At 51.8% G+C, this 15,884-nt stretch overlaps 4 protein-coding genes and 1 pseudogene across 8 annotated transcripts in view; 2 read left to right on the top strand and 3 right to left on the bottom strand.

Annotated features, from left to right (window-relative positions):
* The window catches only part of LOC105806523 (tetratricopeptide repeat protein 16-like), an 8,967-nt gene extending 7,597 nt beyond the window's left edge, over window positions 1–1,370 (top strand). Inside the window, exon 10 of the mRNA XM_012639654.1 lies at window positions 1,112–1,370. Within this exon, the coding sequence (XP_012495108.1) occupies window positions 1,112–1,370 (259 nt within the window). The remainder of the gene's footprint in view (window positions 1–1,111) is intronic.
* Window positions 1,371–3,034: 1,664 nt separating this feature from the next.
* Window positions 3,035–5,182, top strand: LOC105806522 (tetratricopeptide repeat protein 16-like). Its single transcript, XM_012639653.1, has 3 exons — window positions 3,035–3,055; window positions 3,372–3,447; window positions 4,512–5,182. The coding sequence occupies exons 1-3, from the start codon at window positions 3,035–3,037 to the stop codon at window positions 5,180–5,182; spliced, it is 768 nt and encodes a 255-aa protein (XP_012495107.1).
* A 72-nt stretch (window positions 5,183–5,254) lies between these two features.
* Window positions 5,255–11,979, bottom strand: TOR2A (torsin family 2, member A). Of its 3 annotated transcripts, none has more exons than XM_012639822.1 (5): window positions 11,754–11,979; window positions 8,082–8,347; window positions 7,173–7,348; window positions 6,378–6,505; window positions 5,255–6,068 (listed from the first exon to the last, which is right to left on the bottom strand). In XM_012639822.1, the coding sequence occupies exons 1-5, from the start codon at window positions 11,902–11,904 to the stop codon at window positions 5,824–5,826; spliced, it is 966 nt and encodes a 321-aa protein (XP_012495276.1). In that variant the 5' UTR covers window positions 11,905–11,979; the 3' UTR covers window positions 5,255–5,823. The 3 variants fall into 3 exon arrangements, with proteins under 3 accessions (XP_012495276.1, XP_012495277.1, XP_012495278.1); XM_012639823.1 differs by having other exon boundaries at window positions 7,173–7,345; window positions 11,754–11,952; XM_012639824.1 differs by lacking the exon at window positions 6,378–6,505 and having other exon boundaries at window positions 5,966–6,068.
* LOC105806503 lies at window positions 8,955–11,200 on the bottom strand (annotated as a pseudogene). The gene is made up of 2 exons (XR_001137271.1): window positions 10,746–11,200; window positions 8,955–9,046 (listed from the first exon to the last, which is right to left on the bottom strand). The product of XR_001137271.1 is annotated as a transcription elongation factor B polypeptide 1 pseudogene (transcript).
* A 1,595-nt stretch (window positions 11,980–13,574) lies between the features above and the next one.
* SH2D3C (SH2 domain containing 3C) overlaps window positions 13,575–15,884 on the bottom strand; it is a 34,713-nt gene continuing 32,403 nt past the window's right edge. For both annotated transcript variants that reach the window (XM_012639820.1, XM_012639821.1), the window contains 2 exons: window positions 15,395–15,601; window positions 13,575–14,185 (listed from right to left, as the gene is read on the bottom strand). In XM_012639820.1, the coding sequence (XP_012495274.1) occupies window positions 14,010–14,185; window positions 15,395–15,601 (383 nt within the window). In that variant the 3' untranslated portion in view covers window positions 13,575–14,009. The remainder of the gene's footprint in view (window positions 14,186–15,394; window positions 15,602–15,884) is intronic.

Here is a 15,884-nt window from a genome sequence, read left to right as displayed (position 1 = left end):
GTTTGTGTAGTATTCCACTCTGTGGATGGACAACTGATTTCTTTAGACAATCTTCTACTGATGGATATTTGGACTGTTTTCAGTTTTTTATTATAAATAATGCTGTCATGAGCACCCAGGACATATGCTTTTGTGCATTCATAATGGTAAAGCTGTAGGTTAGATTGTTGGGTTAAAGAATATGAACATTTAACATTTTAATAAATAATATCAAATTGTCCAAAAACACTGAATCAATGTAAAATTCCCCCAGGAAAAGAGAGCCTTGATTTCCCCACATCTCCCCAGCACTCGGTGTTAAGACTATTTTTCAACTCTGCTAATCTAATAGGCAAAAAAAAAAAAAAAAGCTCTCTCACAAACTTTGCACATTTAAATTGCTAGTGCAGTTTGGCATCTTTTGTGTGTTTATTGGACATTATGGCCCGCCCAAATCTTTTGCCCATTTTGCTATTAAATTGCTCATTAAGGCTGCGTGCAGTGGCTCACGCCTGTAATCCCAGCACTTTGGGAAGCTGAGGCAGGAGGATCACTTGAGGCTGGGAGTTGGAGGCTGCAGGGAGCCATGATCACACCACTGCACTCCAGCCTGGGTGACAAAGCAAGACTCTGTCTCTAAAAAAAAAAAAAAAAAAATTGCTCATTAAAATTTTTTTCAGGGGCCAGTTTCTAAGTAAAAAAAAAATTTAAATGTTTTCAGTTATTAAGAGTTCTTTGCAGGCTAAGAATATTAACTAATTGTCTGCTGGATATGGCAAAATGTATTTTCCCTATATATTGCTTTTCTTTGGGGTGTTTTTGCTACTCAATAACTTAGAATTTAATCCTAGTCAAATTAATTTTTTCATTTTAGCTGCTGCGTTTACAACATTCTCAAAAAGGCTTTCCCTACCCCAAGATCATAAAAATATTCACTTATGTTGGGGTTTCACACCAGTATCCAAATGCTGGGTCCCTTAAGGGCATAGCTGGAGGAAACGGAGGGGTGTGGTGGGGGGAGCACAGCCCAGCCTGGTTTTCCATTAACTCCTCAGTGGGATCCAGAAGCTGCCATTTCCCCCCAGGTGGCCCAGCTCATGGCAGCCCGGGGCCCACTGTGTCTGTCCTGCAGGCAGTTCCAGAAGGCGGAGGACCACTTCTCGGTGGCCATCCAGCACAACCCCCAGAAGGCCCAGTACTACCTGTACCGGGCCAAGAGCCGGCAGCTCCTGCAGAACATTTTTGGGGCCTGCGAGGATGTTGCCACTGTCCTCCTTCTCAACCCCCAGCAACCGAAGGTGGGTGCCTGCGGGGCCAAGAGAGTGGGCTCCAGGCTCTATACCCCTGGCCACCTGAAGATACTCCCCATCCCCAAAAGAAATCTGGCTTGATAATAATAAGAGCTGCTAATGCCAGAGCATTTACCACATGCCAGGTGGGGTTCTAAACCTCCTCACCACCCCACAAAACAGGTAACATTATCACTCCTCCCCCAATTCACCCATGAGGAGAGGAAGGCTCAGAGCAGGCAGTTCCCTTGCCCAAGGTCCCACAGCTTAGTGGTCAAACCCACATCTGGGCCAGGCGCGGTGGCTCACGCCTGTAATCCTAGCACTCTGGGAGGCCGAGGCGGGCGGATTGTTTGAGCTCAGGAGTTCGAAACCAGCCTGAGCAAGAGCGAGACCCCATCTCTACTATAAATAGAAAGAAATTAGCCAAACAACTAAAAATAAAAAAAATTAGCCGGGCACGGTGGCATATGCCTGTAGTCCCAGCTACCCAGGAGGCTGAGGCAGGAGGATTGCCTGAGCCCAGGAGTTTGAGGTTGCTGTGAGCTAGGCTGATGCCACAGCACTCTAGCCCAGGCAACAGAGTGAGACTGTCTCAAAAAAAAAAAAGAAAAGGTCAGTGGAACACACCAAGGCCTGGGACCCTCGGGGTCTGGGCAGAGTGTACCCAGCCCAGGGCCGAGGGATGTGGCCAGCTACAGGCTTGCAGGCCTGGCTCTGCTACCCCTCAGCTGTGTGACGGGCTAGGGACATCTTGCTGTGAGATGGAGATGCTACCAGCAAGGGGTGCTCCTGGGGGAGGGTACGTGAGGACATGGACCCTCAGAGGGAGGCTTCACACACTTTGCCCATGGTCACCTTCACGAATTCTGCTGGGTACACTAGCCACCTGTGCCAGAATTTTCTTAATTCTTAAATTTGTTTCTAAAAACCTTTTACTGAATGTAACGTAAACATAGAAAAGTATACAAATCCTCAGTGACCGGGCCAATGAATTTTCACAAACCGAATACGGCCATAATGCCATTACCCAGCTCGAGAAAGGACACATTCTCAGCTCCCCCGAAGCCCCTTGGTGCCCCTTTCAGCCGCTCCTGCAGCCCCTCAACAGGCTGTCCTGATTCCTAGTGCCACACACGGGTTTCTTCCTTCGAGTAAATGGACAAACACGTGCGCCTCCAGTCTCTGGCTCCTCTCACTAAATGCTACATTTGTGCGAATCATCCATGTCACTGCGCGTGGCAGCAGCCTGCTCCTTCTTGCTACTGTAGAGTAGTCCGTCCGTCCGTGAACAGCGTATTTCTCTATTCTATTGCTAACAGACAGCAAGTACACTTATGTTCAAAGGAGACTTAATGCAATTGAAGTAAATGGAATTCTAGGGTCCCTTGCCATAAATGGAAAGTGCTAGCCCTTCCTTCTAGCTCACAGCAGAATAAATACGAAAGTACAGAACTTCCCTCTGTGTACTCGTTGAGTCACCCCGGGCTCCCTCCCTCGCTGAAGTGTGCGAGCCCAGAGCACAGGGCCCAGTGCCCAGCTGGTGCCTAGGGCACGTCAGCGTCCCTCACTGCCTGCGGTGTGAACGCACCCAGGAGTCCAGCAGACCTGGATTCAAACCTGGCTTCTCTGCTTCTTAGCCGAGTGGCCCTGGGCAGTTTGCTCAGGTGCACGGAGCCTTGGTTTCCTGGTCTGTGAGGTGGTCACTAACAGCAGTGGCCTCCTCTCCCTCTCCCGGGTGGTGAGGGGATGAGACGAGGTCGAGCATGGGGACTCTCATGTCCTCAGTAACCATGCCCCAGGGCACAGCCCGTGTGGTCACAGAAGCCCGTCCCACACGCGAACTAATTTCCGTCTCATAGGTGGGAGCACTAAGCCTTGGCAGCCCCCTGCACACCGCCTTTTTCATGGCACCACGCCTGTCAGCGTGGTCCTCCCCTTCCTCCGCACCCCACCCACCCTCAACCTGGTGCCGCTGAGGAGCGCCGAGCTCGGGAGGGCCATCCCTGTCCGCTGCAGGGCCCCAGCGCCTGCTGGCCTTGCAGAACTGTGGCTGCTGGGGCCTCCCACGGTCTGGACTGCCCGGTCTGTTTCCTGCCGCAGGAGAAGAAACCGGACAAGGTGACGTCCCTGTCGGACAGCTACCTCGACGAGACCTCTTCAGGCTCCGCCTTGGGCTGTAAGTCCCTGGTGCTCCTGCCAGGCCTAAGTGAGCCCAAGCAGCAGAATGGTCAAAGGCCAGGGGTCCGAGATAGCTGGCCTGGGTGTGAATTTGGGCTCTGCTGTTTCTAGCTGTGTGGCCTTGGCACATGGCTCCAGAGCAGGAGGAACAATCCCAATCTTGCAGGTGGTGGCGGGGACTCAGTGGGACGATGCCCGGCACAGGACAGGGAGGCTGAGTCTTGCTCCTAGGCACATCACCGTTGCTGCTGCTCATGCTTGTTCCCCTCCCGGGCCTGTCCCTGAAATAAGCCCACAAGCCTTGTGCACTTCTGAGACGCTCTTCCCCACAACTCGGCCGGGCACCCACCTGGAGGAGACAAAAGTGAAAAAGCTGGTCCCCAGGGCCAGTGTGCGCAGTCCTTGGTAGGGAGGAAATGGTGGTGCCCAGGCCCCCTCCTTCATCTGGTGCGATCCAACACATGCAGAATGCCCTGGGCCAGACCTGTGCCTGACACTCGGGACAGGGATGACTGGCACAGTCCTCGCCCTGGGGCATGAGCTCTAAGTCGACTGTAAAAGGAGGAAGGCATGCAGGGGATGAGACAGCAGGAGATAGTGTGGAAGACAGTGCAAGGGAAGCCCGGGGGCCTTTGTGTGCACTTAGCCTCCTTTTGGGGGGGCCAAAAGAGGCTTCTAGGACCTGAAGGAAGAGCAGGGGTTGGCCAGGTGTGGGATGGGTGGAGCAGGGCACTGCTTGGGGAACGGGCCCAGAGCCTATGGTCTGTTTATGTGGCAGGAGCACAGAGGGCAAGGGGCAGCCAGGGAGTGGAGGCCAGGCCTTGGCAAGGGGGGGGGTCCTTGGGCATCGTCCCCCTCAGGCATCTCACAGCCCCAGCCCACCTCACGGCCTGGGGAGCCGAGGCAGGCTGGGCTGCTGTGGTCCACCAGCCCTTTCTTTACCTTTGGCCGCGCAAAGCTTTAGGGATGTAGGCCAGGGTGAGACCTGGAGGCCCCTTTTTCTGGAGCTGTGCAGGGGAGGCGGGGCAGGGCTGATGGGTGCTCTCGGCACACCCTTCCCAGTGAGGATCATGAGCACCTCGGAGATGGAGACGTCAACTACCTGCGAGGAGTATAGGAGCACCTCTGCTACCGCTGTGACATTCTCCGACTCCTCACTCCTGAAGACTCAATCCTCAGACTCCAGAAACAACAGGGAGGACCTGCACCTGAGCCACAGCCCCAGAAAAGCCAAGGCTACCCAGGGCCAGGGGCAGAGGCCCAGCAAGACCAAGGCCACTCAGGGACAGAAGCAGAGCCCCAGCAGGAGCCCCAGCAGGAGCCCCAGCAAGACCAAGGCCACCCAGGGAAAGAGTCGGAGGCCCAGGAAGATCAAGGCCACCCAGAGCCCAAGGCAGAGGCTCAGAAAGTCCAAGGGCTGGAGCTGCAGATCCAGCAAAGCTGATGCCACCCAGGGCTGGGGACTGATCCGAAGTTCCAGCAAGACCAAGGCTTCCCTTGACCTAGATTGGAGCCCCAGGAAGCCTGAGGCCACCCAGGGCCAGAGCCAGAGGCTCAGCAAGGCTGAGACTGCCCGGAGCTGGAGCCAGAGCACAAGCTCAAGTTCCAGCAATGCTGAGTCCATCTGGGGACCAAGCCCAGCTCCCAGCAAAGCCAAGACCACCCAGAGGCCGAGCCAGAGCCACAGCAAAACCGAGGCTGGTCAGGACACTGGCAGCTATTATGCTCCCTGAGGGGCCACTGAGCCCGCACTTCTTGCTGGGGAGGGGGGCGATTCTACCCCCCACACTGGCATTCAGCAAAGCTGCCTCCTTCCAGAGCCATTAGAAACCACAACCAACATGCCTCTGGTCCCATGGCCAAGTTTATTATACTTGTTCTCGTTTACAAAATTAAAAACTTCAAAAACCAGGCCCAGCTGGCAGCTTGAGTCCCTCCATTCATAGAAATTGAGAAGTCCCAGCCTGGCTTGATGCTGGACACAGCGTGTGGGTAGAGCGGAGGGGCCTGAGCAAGGGGCCGGTAACAGACCGAGGAAGGAGGTAGCCGCCACGAGCTGCAGTCCCTGAGTTACAATTCACAGTAAGGAGGCTCAGGCTTGGGGAGGGGAGGTCAAGGCTCAGTGAGGTTCTGGGGTGACCAGGGGTTTCCCTGGGGAAGGCAGCAAAGGCCAAGATGCCCTCAAAGCAGTTAAGAGGCCAGGGCCCTTCCTGGCCCTCTGTGCCCTGGGCTGGGCAACAGCCCTCTTCATCTTCACTTTGTGCTCTGGGTCCCACTATCCAGGAGGCTTGGGACAAGGGTCCCTCTGACAGACGCCCCAGGCCTTTCCTGTATGCTTGGTCAGTAGAGGACAGCAAGAATGCCACCCAGGGAGTCAGAGGAAGAAGGTGATCCGGGAAGCCACGGTCTTGCAGCCGTTGGAGGCGAAGAGCTGCTCGTGCTCAGGGAAGAAGGTGGTGCTGTCCAGCACGGCCTGGACCACCTCGTCCTTTGGCTCCAGGCCCAGCTGCGCCAGCTCATTGAGCACGCAGTGCCGTATGTGGTGCCGCTGCAGTGGGAGGAAGGGCACCACTGCGTCCAGGAGGTGCTCCTCCATGATGCCCGAGTGCCAGAACCCATCTGCAGGAAGGGCGGGTGGGGAGAAGACCCTGTGCTTCACAGGCAGCGAGAAGCCAGCTCCCCCGTGCCTCCGCAGGGACAGCGGAAGCACAATGCTGGCCTCCATCCTCCCAGCCACCTTCTGGACGTAGGGTTCGGAGGGGTTTAAGACTCACCCAAGGTCATAGAGCGGGGAGCGCCAAAGGCTGGGCTCAGAGCTACCAGGTCAATGGGCAAAGCATCAGACCCCGGGAGAACCTGCCCAACCAGGGGAGCTGGCCCACTAGGTCTGGGTGTGAATCCACCCTGGATGGGGTGAGCCGCACTCACGGTTCGGGTTGTCCAGCACAGCCCGGGAGATGACCGGCTCCAGCTCCTGCAGGCGGATCTCCTCACGGTCCTGGCGGCTGCGCCATGCCTCCAATGCCACCTGGTTGATCTGCTCACCACCAGTGTTGCTACAACCATGGGGCTGAGACTCAGACAAGGACTAGTAAAGGGCAGGATTTGGCCCTGACTTCCCCGGTGCCACCTAACACAACCTAGGAGCATAGCTCAGAGCTGGGAGGAGCCAAACCCACTGGAAACATGCCACTTCCCCTTCTGGTTCTTGTATCCACAGCCATGACCCCTGTAATTCACCTATGTGTGCCATGTACTGTATAGTTCACAAAACACTTTTGTGTCCCTTAACTGACTTTCTCTCACCCAGCCTCCAGGAGGACAATGGGGCATTAATATTGGCCCTGCTGTTCAGAAGAGGAGACAGAAGCTCAGAGAGGTGAAGAATTTTGCCTAAGGAAACACAGCTAGGACTGTGAAAGCTGCGACTAGAGGACAAGAACTCTAGTCCTGTTTTTCCCAGGCCTGTGTCCTCCTGGCCACAGAAGAGGGAAAACTCCACCTGGAATGGCTTCCACAAAAAATTGGCAAGAATCAAAAAAACCGAACCCAGAAAGGGCTTTGAGAATGTCAAAGGGGAAGTGAACCACCTTCAGTGACAATGTCACCAGTGAGAGCATGGGCCCAGGGAAAGTATTCCACTGGGAGCACAGGCCAAGGCTGTATAGCTGGACCTCTGAGAAGTATCCCCCGCACTGTGCCCACTGCAAAGCCAGGCCCCACCTGATGAAGATGAAGATGGCTTTGCGATAGTTGGTCCCGTACACAACCCAGGAGGAGCCCAGGAAAGGTCTCAGGACTTCCATCAGGCCCGGGGGCATCTTGTCCATCTCATCAAAGAGGAAGAGCGAGCGGCTGCAGGCAGTGAGGTTCCCCTGGACCCAGCTCTTAAGATCCTTCTGAAGGGGAGAGAGGGGAGTTCAAGGGGGCTGGAGATAGTCCCCCAACCCCAGACTTCTTCCCAAGCCAAGAACTAACCCCCTTCCCAGGGAGATACGGTCTCCCAGAGAGTACCAACCCCTTAATGAGACGCGTGGGGAAACTCTGGCCCCAGAGGGGCAGAGACCCGCCCAAAGTCCCGCAGGCAGTCAGCAGAAGAGCAGGGACTCACACCCGGGCCTCCCACCTCCCTGTTCGAGGCTTGTTCCATGACACTGCTGCTTTCTATACAAGGGAAGGCTCCTTCCTGCTTCCTGAACCTTCCCTGCAGTGTTGACAGCTGAAACAGATCAGCTTTGAAAGCACCTTGCAATCCACAGCAGTAGTAAGAGCTAATATTTACTGAGTGCTTACTGTGTGCCACAAATTGGTGCCAAATGCTTTACAGGGAAATGACAATGCAGACTGTCTGACAAACAGGTGCTCCATAAACAATACCTGCAGTTACCCCATGTCCCTCCCAACAGTCCTGGCAGGTAGGTACTATTACTGCCCCCCAAGAACGAGAGAACTCCCTGCCAGGTAGAATGGCTCTTTCCCAAGCTTTGTGCAGAATGAGTCCTGAGGGCTGGAGCTCCAACTGGCTATGTGGCCTGGAGCAAGTGACTCCCCTGTCTGGGCTCAGGGCTCATTCCCTAAGGGTCTAACACTCTATAGCGCAGGCCAGCCCTGTCCAGGACATGCCCAGCTTACCTTGTAGCGCTCGATGTGGCTGGGATGCGGGAAGTGGATGACGGGGGAAAAGTGGTGCACGCGGGGGCTGCGGAGGCCACCCCGGAAGAGGTAGTGCGCCAGCAGGGAGCTGACATAGGACTTGCCGGTGCCGGTCCAGCCGTGCAGGGACAGGACCAGCGGCTTGGTGGGAGCCGGGTCCTGCACAAAGGCCTTCAGTGCCTTCACCACCAGCGCCTTGGCCAGATGCTGGCCGGCCAGGTGCTGGGCCAGGTCACACTCCAGTCCTAGGGCCATAGAAGGACGGTTTAAGAGCTGAGGACACATCCCACCAAGGCACAGGTTCAAGGTGGCAGTCGTGTCTGGAACCTAGTCTGGGATTCCTGTGTCCTTTTTTTTTTTTTTTTCAGTCAATACAGCCTTTATTAACATGCAAGTACCATTTGCTTCAAGATATACAGGTTTACCTAAACTTTGTTTCAGTTTTTTATTTTAATGTCTTAAATTTAAGGTTACTTGTGGATCTAACACAAAGTAACCTATAAAAGCTGGTTAGGGGGGCCGGGCGTGGTGGCTCACACCTGTAATCCTAGCTCTCTGGGAGGCCAAGGCGGGCGGATTGTTTGAGCTCAGGAGTTGGAAACCAGCCTGAGCAAGAGCGAGACCCCCGTCTCTACTAAAAATAGAAAGAAATTAATTGGATAACTAAAAATACATAGAAAAAATTAGCCGGGCATGGTGGCGCATGCCTGTAGTCCCAGCTACTCGGGAGGCTGAGGCAGAGGGATCGCTTGAGCCCAGGAGTTTGAGGTTGCTGTGAGCTAGGATGACACCACGGCACTCTAGCCTGGGCAACAGAGTGAGACTTTGTCTCAAAAAAAAAAAAAAAGCTGGTCAGGGAGGAGGAGGGAGGAGGGGACGGGTATTTGCATACACAAAGAGTGCAATGCGCACCACCCGAAGGATGGACATATTTGAAACTCGGACTTGGGGGGGGGGGCAAGGGCAACATCAGTAACCTAAACATCTGTACCCCCATAATATGCTGAAATAAAATAAAAAAAAAAGCTGGTCAATGCCACAGAAAGAATAGTTATAAACAATAAAAAAACCTGGTCAAAGTTACACTTTATTTCTAGCTATCACCTTGACTTTTGAAATCACCATTTAGGTTTATAATTGGTGTTATTTGTCACCAAGTGGCAGAATTCTCATACTTGATAAATAATCTTCTATACTAAAATATGTACCAGCATATCTGAAGAAGTTACTAAAAATATGCAATTTATATTTAACTGCTTTCAATAAGCTGAAAAGTACAATGTTTAGGTAGTCTAACAGGAAAAATTACTTTTATTTATGGTTTTTGCAGTTTCCAGAAGAGCTAGTCCATATTAAGCCAGTCTTGAAGAAAAAATAAACTGAAGTCTTAAATTTATAGAACATAAAATGACTTTGTTCTACTACTAAGATACAGACAATACTAAACCCATCTCCAACGCTGCTTTTCCCGTGTCTATGCAGATGCTCTGTCATAGTTTTTCAACTGTTTTTTTGCCTGCTTAATATAAAAGCTGAATGACTTGCTTGTGAGTATGATTTCAGTAGAAGACCCTTTAATTATGGGTATCATATTTATTGGGACATATTTTAATTAATGGAAGATAATTCATGTACTATAAGTATATTATAAGATTTTCACCATTTCTCTCTACATTTTATAACATCCCAATTGGATGGAGGAAGACTGGAACAGTTCAGAAAAACCTAGCTTTTAAGATCTACATAAAGGTCATAGTGAGTCTTTTAAAACACATTTAAACAATTGGAAGTATAATCACAAGGGACTATAAAGAATGAAAATTGCAAAGGAAGCTTTATAGTCAATGAAAATACAGTACTTTGAACTGTCCAAAATGCACAATGCGCAAGCATTGTAAAGTCATGTAGTTTACTTGTTGACCATCCAGCTATGGTTTAGTTATTGCTTCATAAGCTGTACCTAGTAACTTTTCAAAATTGCTTTTAAATAAAGTTCTTAAATTGTAGCAATAAACAAAATCACAAGATATGCTTAAACAATACTGCAGTTTATCGAAAGACATAAGAAATTTCAACTCTTATTCTTGAAGAGTTACAAAAATCAATGTTTTGGCTAAGTTACAAATATGTTTATAATGCAATTATTTGCATAACTCTAGTAATGCTAATAGCGGCTATATGATCAGAATAGTTTTTTTAAAAAAAACACTAAAAACATAAAAATACTTAACCCCATTATTTACCTATAGTATGTGTTCATTTATGTCTAAATTTCAGCATTTACTGTATCATCATTGCTCTACTTTTAAAAGTCACATTCAAAGGATAAGGCAAAACCACCTACGAATTGGCATATTTGTTTATGAAAATGTCCTTAATTTGTTGATGTAGCAAACAAATTTCCACGCTGATTGCTATGCAAAAACCAGAAGATAATCTGCTTTGCAATGAACTTTATAGTTCACTTGCATACAGGCAACATGCTATATAGGAAAAAACTACTAACTGAACTACAGGTATTAAATACTGAAAAAATTAAGTTTATTATAATTTATTTTATTTAACAATCTCTGGGGGGGCAAGGGCAACATACGTAACCTAAACATCTGTACCCCCATAATATGCTGAAATAAAAAAAAAAACACAAAAAATCTAGGAAGTTCGCAGCCATGAGCAGTTCCAGTGCAATTTCAGGTGCAATTGGGAATTCAGGAATCTCCGTGGAGCTGTTAGTGTAGCGAACCTTGTAGGTAAAATACATGCATACTTTTGATAGCACATGTGAAGGGATCTCTCTAAAATTGACCTCATTGGTTTCGTTCTCAGCAAACTGACCTGGGCCACTCAACATGGCTTTTATTGTTCCTGATGTTAACGCATGTTCTCTTTTTACAATAAATTCATGACCATCAGAAGATATCAATTTGACATACATGACATCAGGGCCTTCACAGCCACCATAGGTTTTCTCCTCTCCATCCACTATGTTCTTAGGAAATTCTACTTTGCTTCTCCAGGAACTTTAGTAGCTTCTCGTCAGCCCCGCAGGCACCGCAGCCACCGCAGCCACCGCAGCCGGGTCCCCGCTAACTGCCACAGCCCCTACTCCAGGGCCGCCTCTGCACCCCCCGGATTCCAGTGTTCTTACTGTCCAAATTGTCTGTGTACATGGCTTGGGGACCCTGGGGTCTCTGGTAGCAACAGCCACCTTCAGGCCTGGCTCAGCTCGGCAGCGCCCCCACCAGACGGTTCTCTAGATTTTGCTCAGCCCTGAGCAAGAGCGAGCTGTCAACAGGGTGTGCTCCAGACCCCTGCCACCCTCAAAGCAGGTTTCGCCCTTGACTGCCAGTCCGCTCCGTGGAGGCCTGATACCTCCTCCTAAGCGTTCTGCTGTCAAAGGCCTCTTCATCCTGGCAGGCCGGCCTGCGCCCCAGCAGGCACCCCCAAACCCTCGCATCAGGTCTGCACTCGGGGCTCTCAGATACCCTCGAAGCTGGGTCCGCCTCTGGCCCCGGCCGTCCGCGGGTCCCGCCCCCCGTTTCCACACTCCTGGTCACAGCGGCTGCGGCCGGGGCACGCTGCGGCCCGGGTTCCCGACGCTCCTGCGTCCGCCCGCCCCTCGGCTCCGGGCTCCCTGGCTCCTACTCCTACCTGGTAGGTCGGGCTGGAAGTCGCATTCGCAGAAAGCTCCGAAGTTGCAGCGCAGCGAAGCCAGGTCCCAGGCGGCGGCCGCGGCCGAAACCATCCCGAGCAGCCCGAGGAGTGAGCCCCAGGGCCGGCAGCCGCGCGTGGCAGCCGCCATCCGGGTGAAGCCCGAGCTCCGCTTGGGGGCCGCCAACCGCCTCGCCCGCGAACTACAACTCCCGGCGTGCACCGCTCCACCGCAGCCACGCCCATCGCCTACAACTCCCGACTCCCTTCTCGCCTGTCTCAAAAGCTCTCCCCGTCGTCAGTCGGCAGGACCTGAAGGTGGCCTCCAGAGGGAGCCCGCGAACGGTCCAATCCGGGACGGCGGCCGTGTTTCCATGGTCACGGTAACTAAGGGACCATCACAGCAGCTCAGAAAGAAGAATAAATAAAGGATATGACCACAAAGGGCGACGTAAAGATTACAGCACAAACTTGTGCGGAACCTTACAAAGCGCCTCTCCATGCTCTTTTTCTTTTGTAAGACAGAAGAGCCTTCACTAATAGCTTTTTGTGAGCACTTACTATGTGCTATTAGTGTTAAGTGCCTTATGATAATAGTACCTGCCACACAGAGAAATGGTGGTATTTGAATGAGATACAGGCACACAAAGTGTTTTGGCTCAGAAACTAACCAACAAATGATCATTGACAATCCATTTTGCACGAAACATGGCTGTCCCTTACCTAGCGAAACTATGTGTTAGGTGCTCACCATCAATCCTAGGAGATGGATTCTGTTGTTGTTCCCATTTATTGGGGAGGAATTTAGGGCCCAAGATGTTAAGCACCTTATCCGAGGTCACCCAGTTGGTAAACAGTAGAACTGAACCTAAGTCTGGCTGCTGCTGAAGATCTAACATGCTAAGTTAGAAGCTATCAGCCTCTCTTGGTCAGAAGATTCAGAAAGCAAAGGATTCCAGACGTTTCAGATTCAGTGAACAGGCTCCCCAGGCCTCCAGCAGTAAGGGAACCAAGACAACTGCCTTCATGCCCTACCTCAAGGAGTCCCTGCCCCACCCCGCCCCTACATGCAATCTCTCTCCCCCCTCTCCCTCTCTCTCTCTCTCTCTCTCTCTCTCACACACACACACACACATACACACACACACACACACACACACACCAAGATTTCTGGGCCCACATTTCAAAGCCAAAAGGAAATGAATAGTCCTCACTATTGAGGAGAGAAAAGGAAAGGACTCTGGGTCAGGACAGTAGGTTGTCACCTTCCCCACCCTGCTTCTGTGACCCAGGAAAAGTCCCTTCTCTCTGAGGTCTCAGTTTTCTAGAAGGAAGTTGGGATCTTAGATTTCAAAAAGCCCTTCTGCTCCAAACACTCGGATCCTTAGTCATATGTTTGTGGGAACTGTTGCTGTGGCTCCCAGGAACATGGCATAGGGTAGGAGTGAGGGCAGGTCAGAATTCCTCCCACTCGGTTGAGTTAGCTGTTCATCTGCCCCAGCGGTCCACGAGCTCCACAGGGTTTTAGTATTTGCTGTAACCCTGGCTCCTGGCATACTCTGGAATGTCCCAGGTGCTAAAGAAGTATTTGGGACTTTTTGTTTTGTTTTTTGAGATAGGCTCTATCACCCAGGCTGGAGTGCAGTGGTGTCATCAAAGCTCACTGCAGCCTCAAATTCCTGGGCTCAAGTGATCCTCCCGCCTCAGCTTCCCAGAGTGCTGGGACTGCAGGCTAAGGAAGTGTTTGTTGAATGAAGTTTTCCACCTTTCACCTGAGAAAAGGTGCTTCCTTCCACCCCAGGACCCCCTGAGAGACAGAAGAAAGAGTCATAAAAGTTTATTATATGAAAGAAAGAACATGGCTTCTGTACATCTATTTACAGAACAGATGGGCTTATTTACAGCAAGATGCAGGCCTTGATGTCAGTGAGGGACAGATGGAGAGTGAGGAGGCATGAGGAGCCTCCCATGGCTCAAAAACAAGGAACCTGCAGGAACGGGAGCAGCAGAAGCTGGTGGGAGGAGCAGGGGGTTCCTGTTCTTCCTCAAGGGAGACTCGATGAGTGTGTAGCCGTGGTGGTGGTCGGACAAAACTCAGAGTCCACGCAGGACCCTGGAGGTGCGAAGGAGATCCTGGAGTTGAACCCAGAACATTCTTGGGCTGATCACAGTGTCTCTGGGGTGCTCTGGGGAAAGGTCTGTGCCCTTCTGCCCCCAATGCTGTCCGCAGCTGCAGAAGGGATGGGTCCTTGGAGGTCACAGCTCACTGGAGCGGACAGCAGGTTCCAGTTTGTGGGACAGGGCAGTGAGGACCTTGTCAAACTTTTCATAGCGCCGGGCCTGGCTGCTGCTGGCGCCCTGGCTGCCCCAGAGGAGGCGCATCTGGAACTCAGTGCTGAACACCTCCAGGAGCTCCGGCCGGGCCTGGAACCCTGCAGTGTGGGGGCACAGGGTCAGGGGATCACCATCCAACCTGGGAGGCTGGAGCTCCCACCCAGAGCTCCAACATCCTTCAGGGGCCTGCTCAGTGAGACCTTCCCCCAGCCCTGCCAGGGATCTAATAAGGTTTGTTGATGAACACAACCACATAGTTTAGCACCTTTGTCTTGCTATTTGAAGGCTATAATTTTTTTTTTGAGACAGGGTCTTGCCCTGCTGCCCCAACTAGAGTGCAGTGGCATCATCGTAGCTCACTGCAACCTCAAACTCTTGGGCTCAAGCGATCCTCCTACCTCAGCCTCCTGAGTAGCTGGGACTACAGACACTCGCCACCATGCCTGGCTAATTTTTCTATTTTTGTTAGAGACGGGGTCTCACTCTTGCTCGAGTGATCCTCCCGCCTTGGCCTCCCAAAGTGCTAGGATTCCAAGTGTGAGCCACCATGCCCAGCCATGCAGCCTATAGTTTTTAAATGATTAGAAGATAAAATATTAATGTTAATTTTTTGAACATCTTGGGTTATTTTTCTTTTTTTGTATTTTTCTATAAGTTCTATATTTTCTTCTAAGAAATATATACATTTTGTAAGTAAATATAAAAAATATATATTGTTTCTTTCTGAAAAAGGAAAAGGCTGGAAAGACCCCAGAATGTGTTCACAGCGTTTACCTCTGAGTAATTGAGGGTAATTTTTTTAAATCTTATTTTACTCAGCTGTAATTTCCAATTTGTTTCCAATGAATCGTGATGACTTAAATAATGCCAAAAGCAGTGAGAGAGGTTGTCTGAAGCCACTTTCTCTCTGCTCCTTTCACAAGAAGGAGGTCTACCTCTCGACTAGACTGAGCTCCGTGAAGACTGGGCAGGTCTGTATCAGCTCCAGGGCCCCAGGCTGAGCGTCTTGCAAACAATGTCCTAAAGTAGCCTACATGATGCCCACTTCACAGATGAGAACACTGAGGCTCACTGAAGCTAAGATCCTATGTGTCAAAGGTGCTCTTTGAATCATCTCTGTGTCCCCCCACCCCCATCTGGTGTCTGACACTAACAGTGGCTTGTTGGACTAATGAAGGAGTGAACTAAAGGGATGGGACAAAGGAGTCAGGGGACAGGCAGGACAGAGGGAGGGAGAAGAGGGAGCTGTGAGTCAGATGGAGGGAGGCCCAAGCTCACAGGGCCGGCGGATGCCACCCAGCACTCACCCTGCAGCTTGACCTCAGCATTGGTGTGGTACAGGCCTCCGTGGTGCGCCACAGTCCGGGCGGCCTCCAGGTGGGCCAGCACCACCTCTACGCCATGCTCTGTGCTGCCCCAGGGCTCGGGGCCCTCTGCTGGGGCAGAGTCACACTCCAGCAGGGTGATGAGCGGCAGCACGTGAGGAAACGTGGTGTTGCTCAGTGGGGGGCCTTCTGTAGGGAGGGAGACAGCAGGTGCTTAGAGACCCTGGAGGACCCCGCTGTCCACTGCAGTCCCGCAAGCTGAGGTGCGGAGGAAGGGAGCCTGCCTGAGGTCCCAGAGAGAGCCCCGAGGGCTCCTGACTCCTGGGACAAACTCTTTCTTTTGGATTCCCCCAGCTGAATGCAAAAGCCTTCGCGCAGCCCCAAGGGCTGAGCCTGGACTCGGCCAGGCACGGAGAGTGGGCTCAGGGGCAACAGCCTGCACAGAGCTCAGGCAAGTTCTCAGCATCGTCCA

The sequence above is a fragment of the Propithecus coquereli genome, unplaced genomic scaffold (assembly GCF_000956105.1).
Source record: "Propithecus coquereli isolate 6110/MARCELLA unplaced genomic scaffold, Pcoq_1.0 Scaffold142, whole genome shotgun sequence".
In the NCBI taxonomy this organism is placed as follows: Eukaryota; Metazoa; Chordata; class Mammalia; order Primates; family Indriidae; genus Propithecus; species Propithecus coquereli.
The sequence above is the reverse complement of the archived record's forward strand: the minus strand, read 5'-3'. Positions and strand labels throughout refer to the sequence as shown.

Bases quoted from the DNA above. Each gene is read 5' to 3' on its own strand.
- TOR2A (XM_012639822.1), bottom strand. From the start codon at position 11,904: ATGGCGGCTGCCACGCGCGGCTGCCGGCCCTGGGGCTCACTCCTCGGG. The intron at 8,348-11,753 runs GTAGGAGTAGGA...CTATGGCCCTAG, and splicing joins CTTCCAGCCCGACCTACCAG to GACTGGAGTGTGACCTGGCC. The intron at 6,069-6,377 runs GTGAGTGCGGCT...CCCTTCCTGCAG, and splicing joins TGTGCTGGACAACCCGAACC to ATGGGTTCTGGCACTCGGGC.
- LOC105806522 (XM_012639653.1), top strand. From the start codon at position 3,035: ATGGGGACTCTCATGTCCTCA. The intron at 3,056-3,371 runs GTAACCATGCCC...TTCCTGCCGCAG, and splicing joins TGGGGACTCTCATGTCCTCA to GAGAAGAAACCGGACAAGGT. The intron at 3,448-4,511 runs GTAAGTCCCTGG...CACCCTTCCCAG, and splicing joins TTCAGGCTCCGCCTTGGGCT to TGAGGATCATGAGCACCTCG.